Genomic DNA, 23101 nt, shown 5'->3' with positions numbered 1-23101 from the left:
TGTCACAGACGTCAAGGCCCCACCCGGACTTTCTGTCGGAGAAGGAGCAGGCATCGGCGGCCCCGCGAACCGGCGACCAGGGTGCCCCACCAAAAGTGGACCCGGACTGGTCCGTGCTCGTGACCTTGGCCTCGAAAAGTTTCTGCCGAAAATCCGGGGGCGATTCCCGTCCACACGGCGATTCAGGTCCCTGGGTCCGACTTTTTTGCATTTCGCAGGTTCTGCATCTCTTCGTCCCAACGTCGACTCGCCTTCACCGCCCACCTACCCCGTCCACCTCACTTTTACATCACTGCTGCAGTCCAGCTGGCCACCCAACGGTGGATCATTGACAACACATGACAGGTCCTTTTCTAGGCACGTTAGATCGTGTTGCACCCGATGCCCACCCCAGTTCCGCTTCTTCCCCAAAGACAACAACATAAAGTAAAAGCACAAGTATGATCCTGGTGTCCGGAGCCAAGGTACAGCAGCTCGCTCAACAATACCACCTGCTGCTCGTTGTCAGGTGACATTTCTTGGTCCGAACACTGCTCAACTGAACCACTTGCCCGGAGGTGTCCGCCGGTTCGGGCACCTGGGGTCAACGGGGAGCTTGGCACAGTTGGCTTGAGCCGAGGCTGGTGTCGCAGGGCAGCCAGACTCCGGACTGTGGCCTGATCGGATCCGCGCCGCCGCCTTCAAAGTAACCCCCGTGGACACCTATACGCGAAGTACGTGTATCGTCCTAACAAGCCGGACAAGCCCGGGTCTCGGGGCAACCCTGGGAAACTTATGACTTAAATAGACGGGGTCCCGGCTCATACTAGGTAGTGGTTGTTTGCTGTTATGTGTCGTCATTGTTGCGTAGCTTAGCGATTCGTCATCATACTCTTCACGCCCTGTGCCTGACCTGTACCGTGAACACGGGTCCAAAGACATACCTACCTACATCCAACACAACTTAGCTATCCCCTGTGCTTCGGCATCCCCACCACGGCCACCGCCCCCACCGAAGCATGTGTATCGTTCTTCTTACAACCGCGCACCCCAAGTATGCGCTAGTCATCATCGACAACCGCGATGAGTACATCTTACGCCCTACGAGCCGGCCACACTGGTGGACCGCCCATCCCGAGTCCCACGACCCTCCCCAATCAACGGCAAATGGCAACAACGGCTCCGGCAAAATAAATGGCACCAAGCCCCCACCACCAGAAATCCACATCCTGTCAAGCCGCGACCTCCAACGTGAAGAGCGCGGCACATGGATGGGCATCACCAAGGGCGGCAACTTTGCCGTCCTGACCAACTACCGTGAGACCAACACCCACGACGCTGCTCACCCCGTCCGCGGGGTGCGCAGCCGCGGCGGCATGGTGACGGCCTGGCTGCGCGCGGATCCTAAAGAATCCACTGCCGAGTTTGTCCACCGTCTGCTCCACGACGGCAGCGTCAAGGGCGTCGGAGGCTTCTCCCTCGTATGCGGCAAGCTCCGCAAAGTCCCCGGCGAGCGCAGGATCGAGCCGCTAGCCATCATTTCGAACCGTTGTGACCACCCGGACGAGGTCCCCTGGATTTGCGGCGGCAGGGACGACGCGGTCGGGCTCAGCAACGCCATATTCCTCACGCCTGCGGAAGAGAAACGCCAGAGCGATTTGTTGTGGCCCAAGATCCGCGACGGGCGGGAAATGCTTCGGCGCGTCGTTTCCGAGGCGAAAACGGAGCAGGAGCTGATCCCTGCGCTCTTCAAGATCCTCGACGACGACAGGTTCCCGCCAAACCACACCATGGATCTCGAAGAGGGTATGAACTACCTCAAGGATTCCATCTTCATCCCGGCGTTTGGCAATGAGGAGAAGCAGCGCGAGATGCGCGAGGCGCGCCGGCGCGGAGCTGCGAATGGAAGGAACGGCAAAGATCGGGTCGCCGGCTCGCCGCCTGCTCCGGGTGACCAAACGAATGGGTTCCAGACGGGGTTGTACGGGACGCAGAGGCAGACGATTATCCTGGTGGATTGGGACGGGAATGTTACCTATGTGGAGCGGGCGTTGTTTGATAAGTACGGGAATCCGATTCCGAGGGGACAGGCGGATGAGGTGTTTAGGTTCAAGATTGATGGGTGGGAGAATAGGGCGTTGTCAGCGAATTTGTGAGAGCGGTGTTGAATGCGGGGGTTTGAACGCGAAGAGGATTCCTTGTTTGCTGTGGACTTGCATCGTCTTCAGGATAGGACATAGACTGGACGGGCGGACAGGCGGGCAGAGGACCGGATTGGGCCGGCATTAGATCTGGGAGCATCAAAGAGTCGGCGGCATAGAGTGTTACGGACGAGTCCTGCATTGAACACGATACCTGACGAAAAGACATGATTTAGCATTGTTTACTCTTCATGGCCATTGTGTATCAGGAGCAATTCAGGTACCTACAATCATTGTCGCATTGTTTACTCCCTCAGGGGTTGGCGCGTTCCTCCTTCCACTCTTTCTCTCACCTGCGCAAGTGCCTGCCTTGGGCTTATTCTCTCCTTCTCTTCTGCCACCTACCGACTTCAGGCAACTACGAGTACTCGTAAATTTTCATCTCGAAACTGCCTCGTCCAACTCAACTTACCTCCAGTAATCTGACGTACCTTACCTTCGAGTATCAGCCGTCGCCATCGCCCGAGTCCTACTTCAAAGACAACTTCCCGCGGTGACTGGAAGGAGGCAAGTCAGCCCATCAGATTATCCAAAAGTTTACGCATCCTCCTCGATCGAGTCTCTGCATCGCTTGCTTGCATCACCATCGCTTCCCTTTTATCCTGACCATTATTGACTTGAGCCTTTTGTCATTTTATTTATCATCGCACATTTCACGCACCTGCTAACCAACCATGCCCAACAGTCGTCCTAGTCAGGGCACTGAGGACAGCTCGGACTCGGAGTCCTGGATGCCCTTGGACGATAGCACTTCCTCCTCCTCCAGCTCGTCCACCCTGCGTGAAGACACGGTCCCTAACCAACCTGGCCGACTTGAACCAAGCCCGCCCTCCTCTATCTCGACGACTGATCCTCATTCTGTCTCAAATCCTCCCGGGACCCCTCCTCTTCGCAGCAGCGGTCTGCAGGACCAAAGCGCATCCGATCCCTACGGTTTCGACTCAGAGCCTTGGTGCGAAGAGGACTTCTACTTACCGCCTGACCGTTGGAACCCTTACCGTCCCCGTACCTCACCGGTCGCTCTGATAGCCAACTTACTCTGCTTTATCAAGAACGTCGTTTGGCGTGCAGCGCTGATTACACTGTCCCACATTCGCTTCCAACTTGCGCTCTTCCGACTCCAGGCACACACCATCCACGACTACCTCGTCGAGCTTTGGAGTTTGTGGTTCTCCGCGTGGCAGTTCGCTTGGGTCACCTCTCTGTTGTTGCAGAGGTGGGCGTTCTGTCAAACCGTTGCCGTGCTGGGAAAGATCTTGGGAGGTGTGGTTTGGTTGTATGACGTTTGGGAGAGGAGGTTGTTTGGGCAGACATGGAGAAGAGTAAGGTTCGCGCGGTTGTGAATAGGGATAGGAAGGGGAGGAGAGGAAGTCTGATTCCCGTGTGGGTTGGAGGTGTCAGAGGGAAGGGCGGCAGTAGTGGAGGTGGGAGTCAAGTGTCCACTGCCACACGAAAGTCTGAGACCCAGAAACCAAGGTCAAGTGACGGGACTGCTGATGGAGCACCTGTTACGGCCGAGAATGGTGCGCAAAGAGCTGATCCTCCGTCAGAAGTTTCCAAGCCCAAGCCATTCGGCGTTTTGTCTGATCTTCGACAGTCTTTCTCAAGCAGCTCCTTGCCCGGCCGCAGCCGCCAAGTCAGCGAGACGTCAAGGAGATCGAGCATTTCGGCAAAGATGAAGGAGTTGATCGGAATATCCCAAGACGAAGGAGAGAAGGACCAGGAGAAACATGATCAGCAGCACCCACAGCACCAAGAACAGGTCCCGCAGTCCGAAAACCCCCAGTCCGTCTTTGACAACGACAAGCAGCCATCGTCATTTATCACCGCAGCATCCCTTCCCACGACATCTACCACATCAGCCTCCGGAGGAGACGACATCGATATGAACGACCCCCGCCTCGTCACTAGCGCCATGCCCCCGCAATACTGGGCTGGGCGCTTCATGGCACTCAACGACCAGCTCCAGAACGCCCTTCTCGAGCCCGAGCGTCTGGCGCGTGTCTGCATGGGCCAGAAGCCCATACTCGCGCGTTCATCGTCAAACACCGCCACCGCTGCTGCGGCGGCGCATAATAACCCGTCGACGTCGGCCTATGCCATCAGAAGGCTTGCCCATCGCATTGCGAGCGGTGGGTATTCACGACAGCCGCAGCAGCCAGTGAGGCGGATTCCCCAGTCGGCGACCAGCGGTGCGGTGTTGCAGAGTGTTGGTCAGACAGGATGGGGAGGTCATACTGCCGGCATCGTGGGAGAGGTGGAAGCTGTCGTGGGTTAGAAGCCTGCGGCTAGTTCTGCACCGGAAACTTCCACTAGTGTGTCTTTCAACACTGCGACTGCTACAACAACAACAAGGCAGCTAGACGCAGACAAGGGATTTCAGGCGACAGCATCTCCAACAGTCCCGGTGGATGATGGCGCCTCAAACATGGACGCGGTTGTGTCTGCACCCGAGGCCGAAACTTCCGCGGAGGGTGTGAACGGCCATGTTGACGTTCATGATACCTTCAACACCACCTTAGTCAACGGCACGACGACGGCCAACAGCAGCCTGCCAGACAACGAGAAACCCAGCACTGCCAGTGAAAGAGAAGACACCGAGGACATAAAAGATGAGGACCTTCAATCCGACTTAACCCGCACCAACCTCGTCCTCACACGTCTTGCCGCCTTCTGCGTCACTGATGCCGCCCGAGCTTCCCTCGAAATATGGCGTGCCACATTCATTTCCCCTCCAGCGGCGGCTGATAAGAAGGGCATCAGGAAGTGGACGGGCATGGCGAAGGAGACGTATGACCGCTATCGAGAGCTCTGGGGCCTGTATCGTCCGTTGCCATATTCTTCGGGATTTGGAGCTGCTGCTGGGACGGGTCAGGGGGCTAGGATGGGCTCGTGGCCTGCAGCAGCTCATTCTGGAGCGTCGTGGGGAGGCTTTCCTCCGGCCCAAGACAGGTTTGGGGATGGTGGTAACGCTCGGCTGAGTGGGAATTGGGCTAGGAAGCCTATCTCTTACCACAAGGGTCGCTATCTGTCGAACAGCTACTCTGGCGGTAGTCTTGGAGGTGGTACTTCTGGGGATTGCTTCGGCTTTCGTGGAGAGTACAAACCGAACACAGGCTACGATGGGGTTTCTTCGGGAGCGAGAGCTGGGTTGGTGGATGGCGGAAATTCGACCCGGAGACCATCGTCGTTCCACCTGCGTATGAGCATGAGTACGGAGAGTACTCCGGGGTCTGGGACAGCGAACATCAGTGGCTTGGGCATGGGCCTGCGGCCAAGAGGAGATGGAAGAATTGGGACGAGGATCCCGACCTGGACGGGAACACCAAAGTCAACAGCCACACCTGTGGGAACTGGTGTGCCAAAGTCGATCAGCGCTGGTGCTGGAATTGGTTCTGTGTCCGGCTCGGGCTCGTCCATGGTTCCTGGGATGAGGCGGTCAAACGGGACGTGCGTTGGTCCAGCTGTGACCCCGCCCAGGAAGGCGTTTGTTGGCAATGCGTTGACTTCCCGGTTTGACTTTGAGGAACATCGTCGATGCGTTAACAATGGTACGGTACCCGGTGCGAGAACTCGATCGGATGTTTCGAACGGAAGCAAAGCTGGGATCTCGAGTTGGACGAGATCGGCGTCTGATGGCGGCGGAACTCGGAGCAATTGGAATGGGTTTGCGATTAGGAGTGGGAATGGGATTCCTAAGTCCAACTCTGCTAGGGCTGGTCTTGGAGGAGGAACGGGTTATCAGGACCTGGCTCAACACCGCGTTCATGTTCGAGATTATGCCACCGGGTTTGCGGTTACCCCTCCACGATCAACCCCGAGAGGTGGTGCTACAGCCGTTCTCCAAGGCAGCGAGGGCCGACAGCAACCAAATCCTCGATCCTCCATCACGCACGCGGGACTCGGAGGGTATGACATGACCGGCTCTCCCAGCTCGAGTGTCCGCCACCGTTTTGGTCCGGAAGAAACTACGGCAACATTGAGACCGGCAGCGCAAATTCGGCCTTCTTCGTTCTCCCTTCCAGGTGTCCATCAGCCATCCCCCCTGCGCGTTCAATACCAAACACAACGGCATCAACAGCCAGAACCCACCACATCCGCGAGGAGGGAAGACACGATCGTCAAGACAGCCACAACAATAACACCCGTTGCGTATAGTACTGTCTCCTCAAACTTGCCGGCATCCGCGAATCCTCCTCTTCCACGTGGCAGTCGCTCGCCAATTCCTGCCCGAACTGCCCCCATCTTCAACCCCGGCGGCGGCCGCCGCCGCACCCCGCGCAGCGCGACCAGGCACGGTCACAGCCATGAGTTTGGAAAGCGCGGACTGGAGCTGGTGAGGAGGTTGAAGATGACGCTGCTTTCCAGAGCCAGTGGGGGCAGCAGTAAACATGGGAGCGGAACCGACGGCGGGAGTAGTAGTGGCGGGGGTGGTGGATCTGATGATCAACAACAACCGCAACTGCAAGCGCAACCACATCACGACAAGCGACAGGTGGGCAGCCCGAAGACCTTCACCAGCCCGCGGTTCAGCCTCAGTCCGCGACCGCGTGCGCGTCCGCACTTTGGGTTGAGAAGGGAGCAGTGGTCGTCATCGCCAGGGACTGATGTGGGGAGTTGGAACAAGGAGGATGGTCAGGAGAGGGGAAGCAGTGTGAGGGGGATTGCGCAGTTTTTGGCCGGGCGGAGTAGGGGGAGTTGAGCTTGGGGAAAGGAAATGAAAGATGAAAGGGCAGGATGAGTTGCTCACTCCGTACTACTTGCTGGGTTGTGGATGAGATGGGCATTCTGGGTCCCAACGACTGGGCGTCTGCTTGGTCTGCGTGTGGACGAGGAAGGGATGGGTTAATATCATAGTATAAACCTCACAGCCCAGGATGCATTGTGCCTGATTTGACTTAGTTATAGAAGAATACATGGAGTGATTGGAACCCAAAACTTGACTTGGGTTGGAGCAGGTCGACAAGCAGCATAATGGCCTGGGATTGAAGACAAGTGGTATGGAACGGGAGAATGATACTTCAAAGGCATTGTATTTACGGTTTTTATGTCTTTTTTTGTTTTTCCAACATCAAAAACCCTGATGACGACAACACCATAATGTAAAATACTGGGTTGTGATGATGATGGTAAAAACCTCTGTCCCAACCCTCCTGAGGCCCAGCTAAGGAAACCCATCCGCCAGGCCATTTGCATCTCTCCAAGCCCGTGCCTGTACGGGTAAGCAGATACTGTTAGAAGAAGTATACAGCATTAGACACAACAACAACCGTTCCTCCGAGGTACCAACCGACCAGCGTCAAGCCGATACGGAATTCAGCAAGAAAGCAGAGCAGGGCAGAGCAAAGGCCAAGAGACTCATTATATACCCCCCTCGCCGCCATCTTTGCTACCGATTTGCCAGGGGCAACAGCCATGTTCCTTTCCTTCCCTCACTCAGCCTTCTTACGACTCTTCAAAAAATCCCGGAGCTGCTCATACTTGCTCGCGTGGAACATCCTCTTCTTATCGCTCTTCCACACCAGCACGCCAATCTCTTCCGCGTACGCGGCCAGCGCCTCGTACTCGGCGGGACCGTCAAAGTCCTTGAACAAAAACCCGGGCTGCGCCTTCATGCGCTCGTTCTCGAGCTGCCAGAGGCGGATCTGGTCCACCACGGTCGGCGGCAGGACGGGCCTTCCCGCGGCGGCGGCGGCGCGCACCATCTGCTCGTGCGCGTGCGACGCGAGGTAGCTGATGATTTGGTCGGCGGTGATGCCGAAGCCGATGGCGCGGCGGATGGACTCGCGGGTCAGGCGGCCCGTGACCATGCCGGGGAAGCGGAGGTTGAGGTGGGCGAAGAGGGCGAGGACGGCGATTTGTAGAGGGGAAGACGTGTAGGCGTAGAGGCGGTAGTTGGTTTCGATGATGATGCTGCCCTTGCTCGCCTCGGACGGGTTGTCCGGGGAGGTGCCCAGGCTGGAGGCGTCGCCGGGGTTGTTGGCGGTGGCGGCCGAGAAGCCGCTCGAGACGGAGCGGAGGGCGGCGGCGGAGCTGGTGAGGGTTGTGGCGAGGCGGGTGGGGAAATATTGGCGCGTGTGCTCGCGCGGGATGTAGACGAGGCCGAAGTCGACGAGGGCGGGGAGCATGTTGCGGCGCGACTCGGTCAGGGCGTCGGTGTCGTAGGCGCGGCCCAGTTCGAGGGAGGCGAGCATGAAGAGGAAGGAGAGCATGTCGATGCTGTCCATTTTGGGCGCGTTGGGGTCGGTGGCGGCGGCGCCTTTGTTGGCGCGGTCGGCAGCTTCGAGCCAAAGGAGGAGAAGCGTCCAGACCTGGGCGTTGGCTTCTTGCAGGAGGAAGGTGAAGCCGGCCTGGGTGATGCCGACGCCGGCGCGCGTGTCGTGACGGCGCTCGACGAGCCGGCCGATCAGGAGCAATTCTTTCACGCTCGCCTTAGGACCGCTGCCGCCTCCTCCTCCGGGCCCGCCGCTGTCTCCCTCGATGGGAACGCTGTTGACGACATAGTGCAGAATGTCCTCCCACTTCTTCCGGGCGTAGGCGTCGAGGAAGGCGATGTCGATGCGCGGATCAACGGGCAGCGTACTAGGGACGCCGAAGCTGTTATGATCGCCGCCCCCTTCGAGGGCCAAGCGCAGGCTGTTTTTGAAGTTGGAGGTGAGCTGGACCTCCTGGGGTCGGTCCTTGCCGGGAGGAGAGATCTGGACGATGTGGAGGGAGCGCAGGATGGAGAGAGCGCGGTCGCGGTGCATCTTGGCCTCGGGACGGACCCAGAGATCGAAGCTGGAGAGGGGGAATGGGTCGGGCATGTAGAGGAGGCCTTGGACAAAGACCTTGGCCAGGGGAGGAAGCATGCGGCGGAAGATGGCGAAGGCGGTGGAGGGCTGCTGGTAGAGTTTTCGGAATGTGGTACCAGGCAGCTTCTCCAGGTATTCGGAGAGCTGGTAGGACTGCTGAACAGCAGCCATTGTGGATGGAGGCGTGCTGTCGCAGCGGATCCAGGTTGGTGTTGGCTATGGCATGATCGGGGAGGGAGTGTTGTTGTGGTAGAGGCAAGTCGACGTGGATTATTTCGGCGGAGAATAAATATCTAGTGGCTGACCTAGTTCGTAAAAGGCGACTCGAGGTGCGCCATCGACGTGATGGTCGACGCGACCTGGCAGAGTGGAAGAAAACGGAGTTGATGAATGTATGACGCGAGAGAAGTGAGGACAAACGGATGCGGCCGCAGTCGCGGTTGTGAAATCTCAAAGTGGGTCTTCGAGCTCCAGGCTGCCGTGGCGGAGGGCGGGACCGGGGTGAGGCCAGAAAGTGGGGCCGGCCTCGGATGAACTGCCCCACCAAAAAAGTTCCACTTTGCCGGACAAGACGGGACATTGAACCGTGACTTCTAGAAACAACGGAACCTCTTTTTTTGTTTTTGATCTTTAATTCTCAGAGGTGCTGCTCAAACATCTCACAGAACAACTGCCACAACCACCAAAAACACGCGACAAAATGGCGTCACTGGCAGGAAAGAAACTCAATCCCAGTCACTTTGTCAGGACGGTGCGTTTTCTTGACCATTGACAACTTCTGGCGAGCCAATTGCTAAACAATGACCAGGTCTGGAACTCGTTCAAGGCCGAGTCGGGCCTCGAGGGACGGTAAGGTTCTTTTGTCTTGTCGCCAGCATCTGCCCCGAGTCTAATCGCTGACCTCGGCTTCATCCAGTCTGTTTGCGAGGAATGTGAGTGCCAATTGGTCCCTAGGCACCTAGAGGTAGCCTCTCACTTCACCAGGCACCTGCTCACCCTCGGCATAGCTGCGCGTTCTCAGGGCCACCGAAGGCTTTGTTGACATGGAGTTGACAATTGCTCCCCACCACACGGTCGGTTCATGCTTTTCCATTCTCTTCTCTTCATCCCTGTCCCTGGCTGACCCGTTTCCAGAACCGCCTCAAAATTCTTCACGGCGGCGCCATTGCAAGCTTGGTTGACCTGGGCGGCTCACTCGCCGTCGCCTCCAAGGGCTACTTTGGCACGGGCGTGTCGACAGACTTGAACGGTGCGTATTCTCTTCACCCGCCACTACTTGCCGGGACGGACCCGAGAACCAACCCTGGATTGCAGTCTCGTACCTGAACAATGGTGGCATATCTGGAAACAAAGTCCGCGTGACGGCCACATGTGACAAGAGTAAGCCCACCTCTCCAGCTCCGCGAGTGGGAATGATGTGCCAACCCTACGTTTTGTCACAGTTGGCAAGACTCTCGCCTTTACCCGCGTGAACTTCTATGACCAGAAGAACACTCTGATTGCCCGTGGCAGCCATACAAAGTTAGTTCACTCCCATCATTCCCAGCTGCCCTTGCTGGCCGGGAGTTTCATGGAACTAACCGCGCGCTAACTTCCACCATCTAGGTACATTGCCGTGGCAATCCAGGGGAACCAGCCGTTCGAATTGCCTGAGGAAGCCATTCGCTCCATCGAAGAGAGGAAGAAGAAGTGGGAGGAACGGATGGCCCAGAAGAAGGAGACTGAGGGGAACCCCGAGAAAAGTGCAGAGTGAGTATTTCTCTGAGAACCAAGGGCCACGTGCGTTGGGCGTGGTGGACAGACTGACAGTCACAGGAGGAGCACCACTCCAGCTGAGGCCGCTTCGGCCGAGACCACTGCCAGTGATACCGCTCCCGCTGAGACTGCTCCAGCTAAGTCCTCCTCTTCTGAGACCAAGCCGGAGGAGACGAAGCCGGAATCCCAGTCTACGAACTAAGCAACCATGTATAATATGTAAAAGCGGTCCATTGGAGATTAGACGAAACGCAATAGAGATAGATCCCTTGGATCCCACAACACAGCATCCCACCCAACACCGTACTTACGGATGTCCCCCTTGATATTTGAACCACAACATCTCCTCGCCCAACTTCTCGCAAGTGACCGCCAACTGTCCATCTCGTTCCCTCACCGCCTCTAGATACGCATCTTCTACGCCTCTCGCGACTCTCATGACCGTCTGCGCCTGGACCTCGCTAAACAGCATTGTCCCAAAGTTCGGCAGCGGCACGCCCTGTGAAGACCACAAATCCTGGACCATCCACAGCGCATTGAACCCGCACATCAAGGTCGGGTGGTTCTCGGCCGTGGCCTGGCCCGTGACGTTGGTGCGCCGGTTGGTGATGGACAGCCACGCGAAGGTGAGGTTGGTCGCATGGATGCTCAGGTCCAGCCAGTCGCCGGGCTGGGGATCGAGGAAGGTGATATGGTGGACGTTGTTGGGGTACCAGCCGAACCTGGAAGAGTCTCAGTCATGTGGGAATGAATGGAAAGGAGGGAGAGTGTTAGCACGGCAGATTTGGAGATGCCGACTCACCACGGCAGATATGCCGGGCCCGTCTTGCTCAGAAACATATCCACCCCGACACGCAGGAAGGTATGAGGACAGGTGGACTCGCCGTCCAACCCGATCCAGGCCGAGAGGGCGTGTTGTTTGGTTTGATTGGCACCGGGAGCGAAGTGGAGGATGGGGATCTGCACGGCGGCGCGGACGACGTCGAAGCCGGCTCCGAGGAGCACTGCGCCGGCTCGGAAGGGGTTTTCGCGTACCTCTCTCGGTCGGTTGGGGTCGTCCTGGAGGGTAGCAGGTGGGTCATTGCTGTTCGCGTTTGGGACCGGTGGGTGATGACTGAGGGATGTGTGAGGGTAGCTGTCAGACGGGAAGTTGAGAGTGATGGCGCCGATGCAAGCGGCGAGAGCGGCGAGAACGGTGAGGAGGATTGCGAATCGCTTCATTTTTGTTTTAGGGGGGGGGGGGGCGAGTGATTACAGTTTAGGGATTTACGGAGTGAGAGTGGAAGAGATTATTTTTGGAGGGTTCATCCATGAGGTTGGTGATGAGACGAGCGTTTATCATGGCACGTCATGTTGGACAGGCTGGCACCTTTCCTTCGCGCGACATGATGTTTCGCAGTCCAATCACTTGTACAAGTGTACGAGTTGCGATGCCTTGATTCGATGTTCACAAAAATGTCCTTGCAAGGGACTCAACTCGGTCGTGGTGGTTGCACGAGCCTGCCCACTCAAGTGAGTATCAGCAGGCATCTTGAGTCTTGGAAAGGAGGGCCCTTATTTCGCCATTCGACTAACTTTGGACTCAAACATTCTTCTCGAACGGTCAGCAGTCCAAACATGTTGTCCGCCCCCAATACCTGGACGCCTATCTTGAGACATCGAAGAAGCGTTCAGCCCATCAACCTGCCTACCTCAAGACTGGAGCCCAGAGCTGCGGTTCCCCCGGAATTTTAACAAGATCGTCTCAGGCACCGATATTCCCTATTAACCCCGAACCAAACTCCACCACAACGTCAATTTGTCAGTGGACGCCCACGACACTACGAGGCTATGGGCTCTTTGGAGTGATTTCGGTTGCTGACACAAGTTCTTCTCTGCACCGCCGCTCGACTATTCTGATCACTGATTGGACCCAGAATGTTGGATATTCGCTGGCAGAGTGGCATCCGTTGAGGCGCGGGGACTCTACGCCGCGCGGTGCTACCGCGGCATCAACGTCCTCAATCTCATGACCCTGTCACAATGAAACCTCAGGATGTAACTATGACATGCCGTGTGGCTCATCGCCTTGGGCACGGGTGCCAGGCGCCAAGGCTAGGGCTACACACCAGACATGTTGAGGTACGTTGTTCCGTGGACCGAGATTCTCTATATTGTCGATCTCACTCACAAACTTAGTCCGCTTCGAGGAGGTTGTTATACAGTCCGACCTCAGCAAGATCCTCCAAGTTAGGGGAAAGACACCGGCATGGCCATCCACGAAAACACAGAAAATGCATGACTAACCCCTAGGGGGTTTCCCGGATCGTTCGGAAATGAGGCCCAAACAAAACTTTGGGGGCCAAATTCACCACGGCATGCCATTCCTCTGACCTCCCGCTACAAGCCCCTGTCATTGACGTAGCCAAGCTTTGACGATCCTACCATGCGCGGGCAGCCCTACAGGAGGGTGTGCCAGGCGAAACAGCGAGCGGGAGGCGCAATGTCGCGCCGCCTGACACTTAAAAGGCCGGAGCCTTCCCCCTCAACCTTGCCATCGGTCGGCCTTGTCTACAAACCCTTCTCGTCCTAGTGCGAGCCTTCAAGCTTTGGTGAAGGTTCAGACAAAACCCCCCCAAAACATTCCACTGCTTGATCCGCATCGACATAAAACTCTCTTAGGCCGCTCACAGCGACACCATGGCATCCCTGACAGACGCCGAGTACACCGGCTACGTCTCGGGATATCTCGTCCTCCATGGACTTTGGGTCACCCCGTTGGCCGTCTTGTTCTTCATCACTCTCTGCATCGCCCGCAGAAATGGGGACCCAGCCCGTAGTGGCATCGCCTGGTACAAGGGAGCACATGGCGCCTTCATCCTGTAAGCCGACATCCAGTCCATATTTGTGCATGTCCGACGTTAACACCGGTTACAGATATCTCTTCTTCCGGGCCATCTGGGCCGCCTTGGTGCTATGGGTGCACGTAGCGGACCGGTACTTTGATTACCGGATCTATTTCAACATGCAGCGGGCGGAGATCGGCACCAGCGCGGTGGCAATCCTGTTCAAGTTCGTCGGCGACGTGTCCCTCTTCATCGCCTTTGTCGAGCTTGCCAACGGCTTCCTGCTCTGCCTCCAGGGCAGCAACGGCATGAAGCTTTCTCCTTCTTTCGCCAAAGCCGCCCGCATCGCCATCGGCGGTTGGGCGTTTATCTTGCTGGTCATCTTCCTCGCCTTCTTCGGCATCGCCCAGGACTTCAACCGCCGCTCCCTCGAGGAAGAGGAAAAGTTCTCCTACGACATCGACTACGATTGGCGCGAGCGCACCCTGCTCACCGTCACCCGCCTCGGGGGCGCGTATCGCATCCTCTGCTGGTTGGCCACCATCCCGCTGCTCGGCCTGGCGGCGTTTGTGATGCACCGCGTCAGGCAGGCTTCTTCGATTCTGAAGAGCGTACGTCTCGTCCCCAACCAACCAACCACAAAAGTGACAAATAAACTAACAACCATCCCCCTATTTGTACAGTCCGCAGCCCTCTACCTCTCCGCTGCTGTGCTCAACCTCGTCCGCCAAACCATCACCACGGCAATCACCATCCACCTGACCCTGCGCGACGCGGAGAGCGCCATTTACGGCTACAGCTTCGACGAGGTACACCCCTCCGTGAGCTGGATCGTCGACCCGCTGTTCGACAACGTCCCGCTCTTCGTCCTGCTCGTGCTGCTTTACGTGCTGGCCATCCGCCGCAACCGCACCGGCCTGTGGGCCAACCCTCGCCCGGAGTGGGATCAGACGTATGTCTACGTGCAGGGCGGGTATGCGGTGCCGGTGATCCAGCAGCAACCTGTCCAGCAGCAGTTCCAGCAACAGTTCCAGCAGCAGTTCCAGCAGCAGGTGCCGGTGCAGCAGCAGCAGACGTATGTCGTCCAGCAGCAGCAGCCGGGCGCGCCGGTGCCGGCGTATTTGAAGTATGCCCAGGACCAGGGGCTGGTTCAACAGCAGCAGCAGCCACAGCAGCCGGCGCCCTAAAGGGTGGTGGTGGTGACCCGGAGTTTTGAGGGGGGGGGAGATTGTGGAGATTTTATGATACCTTGGTTAATGAACATGTAAGGCAACAGAGGATTGAGGATACCTGCTATATTGGTAATGGGTTTGGTTCCTTGGTTTGGGGAATATGGCTGGTTGGGAGGCAATGTTTGGGATAATCGCCAGGTATATAAAGGTGCGGAGGAGATACCACTTGTTTGCTTCCACAACACATGCTCAACGCGGAATTTCGTTTTTGTCTTTGCGTAGCTACCTACTTCCACTTTAAGATGCCACGTCGGTTTTCTTTGCTTTGCGTCTTGAGAACGAGAAATGTCTCGGTGCCTATTAATCTCCCGTTTTTGTCTTGCTGACTATGAATATGTCCCAGTCTGCGTTTCTTTTGGAACCCTCTTGGATTGATAAGGCCATCAATCTCTCTCCAATGCCCAGGACCAAGGAGGAATATATGTTCTCGCTGGTCTAGCGTTTTGATTGCCTGACATCATGGCGGACTATGAGCAAAATGGAGGGATATAAGTAGTCGTAAAGCTGAGAAATACCCACTATTATAGGCTTAAGTCCGACATCTTGCATCAACATCTATACATCCATCCACATATTAGAGATCCGTCCATACTCGACCTCATGGGATATCATTATGTTCCCCCCTCTGCGTCCTAGACGGCGGCAAGCACACCACTCTCAGTTGACCATGTTAGGCCAATACAACCTCCCTCCTTTCCCAAACCTTTCTGACCCTCCACCAACATCCTCCTTTCCCAACCCTTTCTGACCCTCCACCAACATCCGGGCTACACCAGACCAAATCCCCCCAATAAATTCCAACAACCAACCCCGTCCAATCCCTGAAACAAAACAAACGAAACGAAACAGAACGCCCTAATATCATCAAGGCTTCCACCGAAAAGCGGGATGCCTCCAATCCAAATCCTGCACCTCCTTGGTCGACAGCCCCGCCAACATCTCCGCCTCGGCCTCGGGCCCGCCGCGCGCGTCCCGGCGCTTGTTGTCGTACTTCATCCAGAAATACGTCGCCGTCGCAAGGATCAAGACGCAGCAGCAGCAGGCGAGGTTGAGACCATTGCCGATGGGGTAGTGCGGGCCGTCGCGCGGGATGTAGGACCACGTGGCGATGAGGCCGCCGATGTTGCCTGCCATGACTGTTTCGGACGTTTTAGTTAGCAACTATGGGGCTCTGGGTTCATAGGGGACGGGGAGGTGAGCAGAAAATGTGAGCGGGAGAGGGGAGTTGAATAAGGACATACCATTCAACCCGATAGCGCTACTCCTCGCGGTATCCGACACCACGTTTGCGCTGACCTGGGAATTCGCCAGCGGGCCGACCGCAAACAGCGAGCTGGACAAGAGAAACGTCGCGGCATACCGCGCCGACGAGTCGGTCGTGCCCAGGAAGATGGAATACCCCGCGATGACCAGCGGGGTGGTCAGGATCAAAAACACCTGGCGGCGATCCATGCGGTGACTCAGCCAGGGCAGCGCCAACGTGAAAAACCCGCCGACGACGTAGGGGGGCACGGTAAACAGCTGCTGCTGCACGGTGGTCTTGTCCGGGTAGATGGTGCGGACGATGGTGGGCGCGAAGAAGGCGAGACCTTGGACGGTGATGTTGTTGAGCAGGAAGAGGAGGGAGGTGGACAGGGTCACGGGGGAGAGGATGCCCTGCAGCAGCTTGCGCGTGTCGATCTTGTCGAGGACCTCGGTGGCGGCGACGCGCTCGGATTTCACGCGCTCGATGGCCAGGGTTTTTTCCTCGGCGGAAAGCCAGCGCGCGGTTTCGGGACGGTCGGTCAGCGTGAAGAAGCTGATGATGGACAGCCCGATGGTGATGATGCCCTCGATGGCGAAGATCATGCGCCACCCGTGCAGGCTGCCGAAATGGTCGAGGGAGAGGATGCCCGAGGCCAACAGGCCGCCGAAGGCGCCCGCCATGGGCGCCATGACGATGTAGAGCCCCAAGCGGAAAGTGAGTTCGCTGCGGCGGTACCACCGGGACATGTAGTAGGCCACGCCGGGGAGGACGCCGGCTTCAAAGACTCCGAGGAGAAACCGGACGCCGGCGGCCTGGGAGAAGTTGTTGACGAAGGCGGTGATAACGGAGATGGCGCCGAAACCGAGCGAGATGGCGGGGATGAACCAGCCCGGGCCGATCCATTTGCAGGCGATGTTGCTGGGGATCTCGAAGAGGATGTAGGAGATGTAGAAGATGGAGAGGAGGGCGTTGTAGTCGTAGCCGGTAAGGCCCAGGTCTTTTTCGAGGCCGGCTATGCGGGCATTGCCTGGATGGAGTGTTAGTGATGGAGAGGAAGGGAGTTCGGGAGTTGAGGTATAAGGGGTCAGACCAATGTTGGCGCGGTCGATGAAGCAAAAGAGGTAGAGCAGGGAGACGGTGGGGACGATGTAGAAGTCGATCTTCCTCCGCAACTTGGCCTCGGCCTTGGGATCGAACTGGATGGACGAGTTGGCATTGCTGGGATGTGTTAGTGGTGTTGGAGAGGTTGGTGTTGGAGAGAGACTGAGTGAAGCTTCAGGGACTTACTTGTTCGTGGTAGACTGGCCGCTCCCAGCGACGTCCTGGACTTGTTCACTCTTTGGCTTTTCCTCGGCCATGGTGTCGGATGGGCTGTCGGGAGGAGGGCAGCTCAAAGAGCAGCAGAAAGTCTCGGACAGGAGACAGGTGAGAGTCTCGTGTATTATTTATCTTCACACTTGAGGCTCCCGTCCTCTTCTTGTCCTACGCAGGCGAGAGTCACCATGGCCCAAGCTCTGGACTACACTAGTAACACAATAGCCTCAATTCACGAACCCTGTCTCGCGGCACACACATTTCCGCGATGCCATCCCCACCGGTCCCGGCGTCACAGCAGCGGTATCCCCGGGCCCCATCTTCCCCATAGGTTTCCCCATGGGGCGCTGGGGCAATTGTGCGGGGAAAGCTGTCAGCAGGGCTTGGGAATGCCATTCGTGGTGATGGAGGTGTCCAGGGGGATGGCCGGTGATCATTGCTGTTGTTGGCTGTGTTGATGCTGTTTTGGAACATGGTGTTGAGAACGGCATTCGAAGTCGGCAAGTTGATGTTACAACGGTTTGGCTCAAGGCTTGGTCTTTGTGGAAGGAAGTGGCAGGAGCCATGCCCAAGCTGGAATGGCTTCCGAGCGCCGAAAGCCAGAAACAGCGACTAGGCTTCCACCTCTTCCTTCTCTGCTTCCATCGCCGCTGGCACTTTCCTCCCGTTCTTCGAAGCCGATTCTTCGGTTCCGGGTCTGGCGCTGCTGATGAAGAAGCGGCAGGTGCGGACGGGAGCCTCCAGGTGGGTCCCGGCCTAGCCTGAAGATATCCGGGGTTTCTTGGCAGTTGCTACAGAAATGGACCACGTGGAGTTCTCACCCGAACTGGGATTTTAGCTTCTTTTCCCTCAGGTTCCCAAGACTGGAATCAGTGAGCCTTGACCTTCAATTCATTTCTTCCCATTGTACCTCACATAAGATGCAACCCTCAAGCCGCGTTTAACTCTGATGTTGATGGATGGGTATGACAAGTCCCAAGTCCCCCGAGCCTTCCATCCCAGCCGCCGCGGGGTTGCCCCGCATTGCGCGGCGATGACGTGGGGCGTGTCCATGTGCTTGGGATTGCGCTGCTGCGGCTTCACATTGTGGGGGTTCCACCCAGACAACAACACGGACAGCCCAACCTGGGCTGACGACTTTCATGGACTGCCTTACAGAGAGGACAACAGCCTGACGAGTCGGGCGTCCACAGAATGAATTGAGACTTGATACCGTGGCATCAGGTCATCAAAAAAGACAACATCGCAACAAAACAACATCAAGAGGCCATGACGGCAGCCTGACGGCAAAGCCCAATCAATCAATCAGGTGGGGCATTGATGGCGTTTGACCGTCTTATGGCCCCAAGTTCAGTCCAATGTTTAACTAGGGCCTTGTGCCGCTGTCAGCTGCCCTTTTTCAACAAACCATCCAGCCCGGACATTCCAAATCTACTCCTCATCTTCTGTTCCTGTTTGACGCGTCGCTGTTTGACATACTCGTAGACGCGCTACCTCTCCTCTAGGTTTGCCGGTGGGTTGCACCGGTAGATGTCATTCCCGATTACACCCACACATACCCTCTCGTTCGGCCCCGCGCGCGTCCCGCGGTCCCGACGTCACCATGTTTGACCTCATTCCCAACCTCCTCTCGTATGCGCCTCCTGGCCCTTTTTCAAGGCCATTATTGTGTCTTGCTGACTCGCCCCGACAGCTCCGTAGCCTCCTTTCTCTTTCCCGTCTTCGCGAGCTACAAGGCCCTCAAGACCTCCGACCCAGCCCAACTGACACCATGGCTGATGTACTGGGTCGTCCTGTCCTTCGTCGTGCTCTTTGAAAATTGGACGGGCTGGATCCTGTTCTGGTGCGCAGCCTCCTTCTCACCCCCCGCAGCCACCATTTAGCACCTTGCCTCTTCCTAACCCTCGTTCTCCTCCTCCTCCAGGGTCCCCTTCTACGCCTACATCCGCCTGCTCTTCCTCCTCTACCTCGTCCTCCCGCAAACCCAAGGCGCCCGCTACCTGTACGAAACCTACGTCCACCCCAAACTAGAAGAAAACGAAACCGCCATCGAGGAGTTCATCGCCTCAGCGCACGCCCGTCTCCGCTCCGCAGGCATCTCGTACCTCAAACGCGCCATCGAAATCCTCCGCACCTCCGTACTCGGCCTCCCTCCATCCCCGGAGGAGGCTCAGCAAGCGGCGGCCCCCCCTGAACCTGAAACTCCACAGAGCTACACCCAGGCTCTGCTCGCCCGCTTCGCGCTCCCCACGCCGCCATGGGCCACCACCGGCGGCACCACCACCGCTCCTCCGGCGGCGCAACCACAACAAGGGTTGTCATCGACGTTTACGAGCGAGCTGTACAAACACATCGCCTCTGCCATCGCCGCGACAACTACCACAACCTCCAAACACCCCGCCGATGAGAAACCAACCCCCGTCATGCCGGGCACCCTCATCCCCGAATCTGTTCGCGCCGCCGGCGCCCCGGCTCGCGCCCGCTTCATCCAGACCCTGCGCGAGCAGCTGACTAGCACTATGTCCGCTCTGGAAAGGGAAGAGGCTGCCGCTGCGGCGGCGGCGACGGCGGCAGAGTCGCATGACCAACAACAACACCAGAGAAAATCATCCACCGACGAAGGCTCTCCATCAAGGGGAGGAGGAGGCCTAACCAAGAGCCGGTCCGAGGGGGATTTTGAAAAGTTGGATGCGCCCAGTGGTGGAGAGGAGGAGGAGCTGAAGGGGGTGAGGAGGAGGAAGACAGCCAAGAGGGAGGGGAGCGCGGGGCAGGGTGGTGGTGGTGGGGGTTGGATTTGGGGTTGGGGCGGCGGTGGTGGTGGTGGCGGTGAGGAGGGTGGGAAGAGTAGAGGCGCGGAGAACTAGATGGTGGCCCGGGTACCTATGTTGGTTTTGGGAATTGGGGGTATGGGTTTAAGATCTACAGGTGGTTTAGACCCTGGGGTCAGATTCGGCGATGGGGGTTAATCTGGCGAATGGCGTTCTGATGGGTAATTATTGGCATGGGCATTGGTACCTACATGAAGTGGGAGGCATGATGGGATCGGCCTATGGTATGGGGAGTAGCTTGTCTTTGACATGGCACTATTTGCTGACTGAGGTTTATGCCCGGATGGATGAATCAACGCTGGTATTAGAACTCGGTTTCCACTCTTCAGCATGTTGGTGTGCCTCGGGTCGTAGTGTTGACTTGGTTTCTTATTGAGTTTCTGAAGTAAGAGGCTGGCGGTCCTGTTCCAGGGCAGATAAACTGGCTGACTACCTTACATAGGTATCTAGATACGTAGACCGCACCATCACGAGCATGCTCGTTCATCTTCCCTCGAGTGCTCGTAGGTGTGATACATAACATGGGAGTGTGTCTATGTTACTCGTACATCGGGTATGCTACAAGCCCGCCATCCCGGCTGACGGATCCATCCTGTCTATACCCCCGGCCCCATTGTCGTGGCCAACCTATCGGTATCATGAAACTCAGGATCCCATCGGCATTTACATTCCTCCTTACCGCCAGAGAACTCCTCCGCAATCGATTCCTAACAATCAATCCATTCCATTCCACATGTTTATTACCGTTCCTCTTCCTCCCCTTCTCTACTTGAACACCTCACCTCGCCGCCCCCGTGCCCTTGACAAGCTGATACGGATACGCGGGCTCCGTGTCCTTGCGGATCCAGATCTGCCTGCGCTTCTTGGTGGCGACATGCTCGACCCAGACCTCTTGGCAGTGCTGCTTCTTGAACTCGCGGATGAAGCGCGGGTCCCAGAGCTCGGAGGCGATGCCCAGGTCCTTGCAACACCGCAGTAGCGCGTTGGATTTGCACCCCTCGCCGGCCGTAGGGATGGTTTCTTCGGAAAAGTACTGGCATTCGCCGCGGGCTTGGGCGATGAACCTTCAAGGGGGGTTAGCCTGTGTTTTCCCCGGAAAATAGACAGGTGGCTAGACGGGACTTACCGGCCGTGAACGACGAGCGCATACTCCCTCGTCACCACCTTCTCGCCCACCACCAGCTCCCCTCTCGGCGCCAGGCCCCACCCGCCGGGCCCAAACGCCTTGTTCAAAATCCGCCGGTACTTGATCTCGGGCAGATAAATGATGCCGTCCGGCTTGATCTCAATATCCAGCGGGTCGATCGGCTGCATCAGCTGCGCCGCCGTCTCCGGGCTGAACGGGGTCGTCGACAGCCCGTGGAAGGACGAGGACCAGTCGATGGCCCCGGCGGGCCCGGCCGGCGCGGGGTTGAAGGCGCTGGCGGCGCTTGGCTGGTTGGCAACGTTGGAGCTGTTGCTCAGGGCGGCGGCGAAGGAGGGCGAGGGCGGGGTTCCTGCCGGAGCGCTGTCCGGGGTAGGGATTTGGGAGGCGAGGAGCGGGTCGACGTCGGCGACGGTTGCGGCGGGGACGGCGGCGGCTTGGGGGTCGAGGGGCCCATTGACGCCGCTGGAGGGGGGGATGGGGCTTTTGGTGACGCTACCGGGGGGAGGGGGGGCCGTGGAAGGGGTGGATTTTGTGGTTGAGGCAGCTGTTCGTGCGGTGCTGGGTGTAGTCCGGGCTCGTGGGGTGTAGGAAGAGGACGAGGCGGCACGGATGGAGGGGCGCTGGACGTTGGCTGCGGCGCGGAGGGAGTTGCTGGGAGATGGAATGGGAAGGGTCGCCCGAATGGGGCGGAGTGCTTGAAAGGCGTGAGACCGCATTTTGGAGAGGTCCAGTTGAGGTGTTGAAGATTGGGGTTAGCGAGATGTTGGTCGGGAAGAAAGCTGTGAAGTGTTGCAGAAAATCCACAGCAAAATGATCGGAGCCAAGCCTGGGCCGTTGCGGGCGGCGGAGTGGGTCTTGGCATCGGTGGCCGGCAGCGGCTGCCGTGAAGAGCTGACTATGGAGCACAGCACCACTGACTGTCTCTGAGGAAGGCGCAACTGCAGATACGAAACAACAAAAAGAGAAGGAAAAGAGAAGGAAGTTGTCGAACTCTTTCCTGAATCCATATATTGATGCATCAGGTAGGTCCATGGAAAAGCTCGACCGCTGCCTATAATCCTTGACATTGGCGCCTTCCTCAAGCATCCTTCATGTCTGTCCTCTTGTCGTTGCCCTGACGCTTCCAACAGTCCCTGAACTTTTGCATCTGCCCGCAGCTGTCAGAGGAACATCCCCAAAAGAAACTGAACGCTCTTTACACTCACTTCGTCTTTGCATTCCCTCCAATCCTTCTTTTCCCAGTAGCAGTCCGTCAGCCGCGCATTCTCTTCTGTTGATGGGTGTAAAGCCTCGGTCAGCGTCGTTCTTGTGGTGGGGCCGCCGCAAAGGGACATGAGAGCACTGAAGCGGCGTGAGATTGAGACATTCTTCTCTGTCCCTTATTCCCTCGTCCCCCCCGACTGCCATGTCCTGCGTCATCGTTTTCGAGAGTCATTGGCATCAATAGAGATCGCCCAGACACGTACCGGAACACCCTGTGCGAATGATGCGCTTGTCCCTGAGCTCAATTGTGTGAGCCGTTGAACTCATCCTGAACCGAATCGCGGCAAAACGCGGCTTGACTGTATCATCCTCACTCACCACTCATCCGGCTCGTCATCATCCTCGGTCGTTTGCGCAGCGACTGGCTGCTCCGGTTTGTGTTTGGGGTCCTCGGGCGCCATTGTTTGTTCGATCTTTTTTAACTGGAAACGCTGTTCTTGTTGACAGAAATTGTGGACTCGGCAGAAGTTGTTCTGATCTCGGCATTAAGTAAAGCAATCGCACCACCCAATTTCAC

At 57.4% G+C, this 23101-nt stretch overlaps 13 protein-coding genes across 13 annotated transcripts; 8 read left to right on the top strand and 5 right to left on the bottom strand.

Annotated features, from left to right (window-relative positions):
* Positions 1-998: 998 nt before the first annotated feature.
* VTJ04DRAFT_6876 (uncharacterized protein) lies at positions 999-2135 on the top strand (the record flags this gene model as incomplete). The annotated part of the gene is made up of 1 exon (XM_069365143.1): positions 999-2135. The coding sequence occupies one exon, from the start codon at positions 999-1001 to the stop codon at positions 2133-2135; it is 1137 nt and encodes a 378-aa protein (XP_069218900.1).
* Positions 2136-2854: 719 nt separating this feature from the next.
* On the top strand, positions 2855-4458 carry VTJ04DRAFT_6875 (uncharacterized protein; the record flags this gene model as incomplete). The annotated part of the gene is made up of 2 exons (XM_069365142.1): positions 2855-3341; positions 3731-4458. 2 exons carry the CDS (start codon positions 2855-2857, stop codon positions 4456-4458), a joined length of 1215 nt encoding a protein of 404 aa, XP_069218899.1.
* Positions 4459-4608: 150 nt separating this feature from the next.
* Positions 4609-6882, top strand: VTJ04DRAFT_6874 (uncharacterized protein; the record flags this gene model as incomplete). The annotated part of the gene is made up of 3 exons (XM_069365141.1): positions 4609-5392; positions 5895-6089; positions 6206-6882. The coding sequence occupies 3 exons, from the start codon at positions 4609-4611 to the stop codon at positions 6880-6882; spliced, it is 1656 nt and encodes a 551-aa protein (XP_069218898.1).
* Positions 6883-7612: 730 nt separating this feature from the next.
* Positions 7613-9145, bottom strand: VTJ04DRAFT_6873 (uncharacterized protein; the record flags this gene model as incomplete). The annotated part of the gene is made up of 1 exon (XM_069365140.1): positions 7613-9145. The coding sequence occupies one exon, from the start codon at positions 9143-9145 to the stop codon at positions 7613-7615; it is 1533 nt and encodes a 510-aa protein (XP_069218897.1).
* Positions 9146-9674: 529 nt separating this feature from the next.
* VTJ04DRAFT_6872 (uncharacterized protein) lies at positions 9675-10931 on the top strand (the record flags this gene model as incomplete). Its single annotated transcript, XM_069365139.1, has 9 exons — positions 9675-9725; positions 9783-9823; positions 9891-9906; positions 9982-10047; positions 10109-10223; positions 10289-10354; positions 10417-10495; positions 10580-10723; positions 10790-10931. 9 exons carry the CDS (start codon positions 9675-9677, stop codon positions 10929-10931), a joined length of 720 nt encoding a protein of 239 aa, XP_069218896.1.
* Positions 10932-11036: 105 nt separating this feature from the next.
* Positions 11037-11950, bottom strand: VTJ04DRAFT_6871 (uncharacterized protein; the record flags this gene model as incomplete). Its single annotated transcript, XM_069365138.1, has 2 exons — positions 11037-11451; positions 11532-11950. 2 exons carry the CDS (start codon positions 11948-11950, stop codon positions 11037-11039), a joined length of 834 nt encoding a protein of 277 aa, XP_069218895.1.
* Positions 11951-13408: 1458 nt separating this feature from the next.
* VTJ04DRAFT_6870 (uncharacterized protein) lies at positions 13409-14741 on the top strand (the record flags this gene model as incomplete). The annotated part of the gene is made up of 3 exons (XM_069365137.1): positions 13409-13590; positions 13646-14165; positions 14238-14741. The coding sequence occupies 3 exons, from the start codon at positions 13409-13411 to the stop codon at positions 14739-14741; spliced, it is 1206 nt and encodes a 401-aa protein (XP_069218894.1).
* Positions 14742-15264: 523 nt separating this feature from the next.
* Positions 15265-15534, top strand: VTJ04DRAFT_6869 (uncharacterized protein; the record flags this gene model as incomplete). Its single annotated transcript, XM_069365135.1, has 2 exons — positions 15265-15278; positions 15321-15534. The coding sequence occupies 2 exons, from the start codon at positions 15265-15267 to the stop codon at positions 15532-15534; spliced, it is 228 nt and encodes a 75-aa protein (XP_069218893.1).
* Positions 15535-15650: 116 nt separating this feature from the next.
* VTJ04DRAFT_6868 (uncharacterized protein) lies at positions 15651-17390 on the bottom strand (the record flags this gene model as incomplete). Its single annotated transcript, XM_069365134.1, has 4 exons — positions 15651-15922; positions 16028-17059; positions 17123-17250; positions 17320-17390. The coding sequence occupies 4 exons, from the start codon at positions 17388-17390 to the stop codon at positions 15651-15653; spliced, it is 1503 nt and encodes a 500-aa protein (XP_069218892.1).
* A 1559-nt stretch (positions 17391-18949) lies between these two features.
* Positions 18950-20210, top strand: VTJ04DRAFT_6867 (uncharacterized protein; the record flags this gene model as incomplete). The annotated part of the gene is made up of 3 exons (XM_069365133.1): positions 18950-18978; positions 19040-19189; positions 19271-20210. The coding sequence occupies 3 exons, from the start codon at positions 18950-18952 to the stop codon at positions 20208-20210; spliced, it is 1119 nt and encodes a 372-aa protein (XP_069218891.1).
* Positions 20211-20301: 91 nt separating this feature from the next.
* VTJ04DRAFT_6866 (uncharacterized protein) lies at positions 20302-20947 on the top strand (the record flags this gene model as incomplete). Its single annotated transcript, XM_069365132.1, has 2 exons — positions 20302-20398; positions 20682-20947. The coding sequence occupies 2 exons, from the start codon at positions 20302-20304 to the stop codon at positions 20945-20947; spliced, it is 363 nt and encodes a 120-aa protein (XP_069218890.1).
* A 5-nt stretch (positions 20948-20952) lies between these two features.
* Positions 20953-22037, bottom strand: VTJ04DRAFT_6865 (uncharacterized protein; the record flags this gene model as incomplete). Its single annotated transcript, XM_069365131.1, has 2 exons — positions 20953-21238; positions 21301-22037. The coding sequence occupies 2 exons, from the start codon at positions 22035-22037 to the stop codon at positions 20953-20955; spliced, it is 1023 nt and encodes a 340-aa protein (XP_069218889.1).
* Positions 22038-22399: 362 nt separating this feature from the next.
* On the bottom strand, positions 22400-22985 carry VTJ04DRAFT_6864 (uncharacterized protein; the record flags this gene model as incomplete). The annotated part of the gene is made up of 4 exons (XM_069365130.1): positions 22400-22468; positions 22527-22591; positions 22788-22819; positions 22903-22985. 4 exons carry the CDS (start codon positions 22983-22985, stop codon positions 22400-22402), a joined length of 249 nt encoding a protein of 82 aa, XP_069218888.1.
* Positions 22986-23101: the final 116 nt, after the last annotated feature.

Source organism: Mycothermus thermophilus (assembly GCF_041956435.1).
Source record: "Mycothermus thermophilus strain CBS 625.91 unplaced genomic scaffold VTJ04scaffold_4, whole genome shotgun sequence".
Classification (NCBI taxonomy): Eukaryota; Fungi; Ascomycota; class Sordariomycetes; order Sordariales; family Chaetomiaceae; genus Mycothermus; species Mycothermus thermophilus.
The sequence above is the reverse complement of the archived record's forward strand: the minus strand, read 5'-3'. Positions and strand labels throughout refer to the sequence as shown.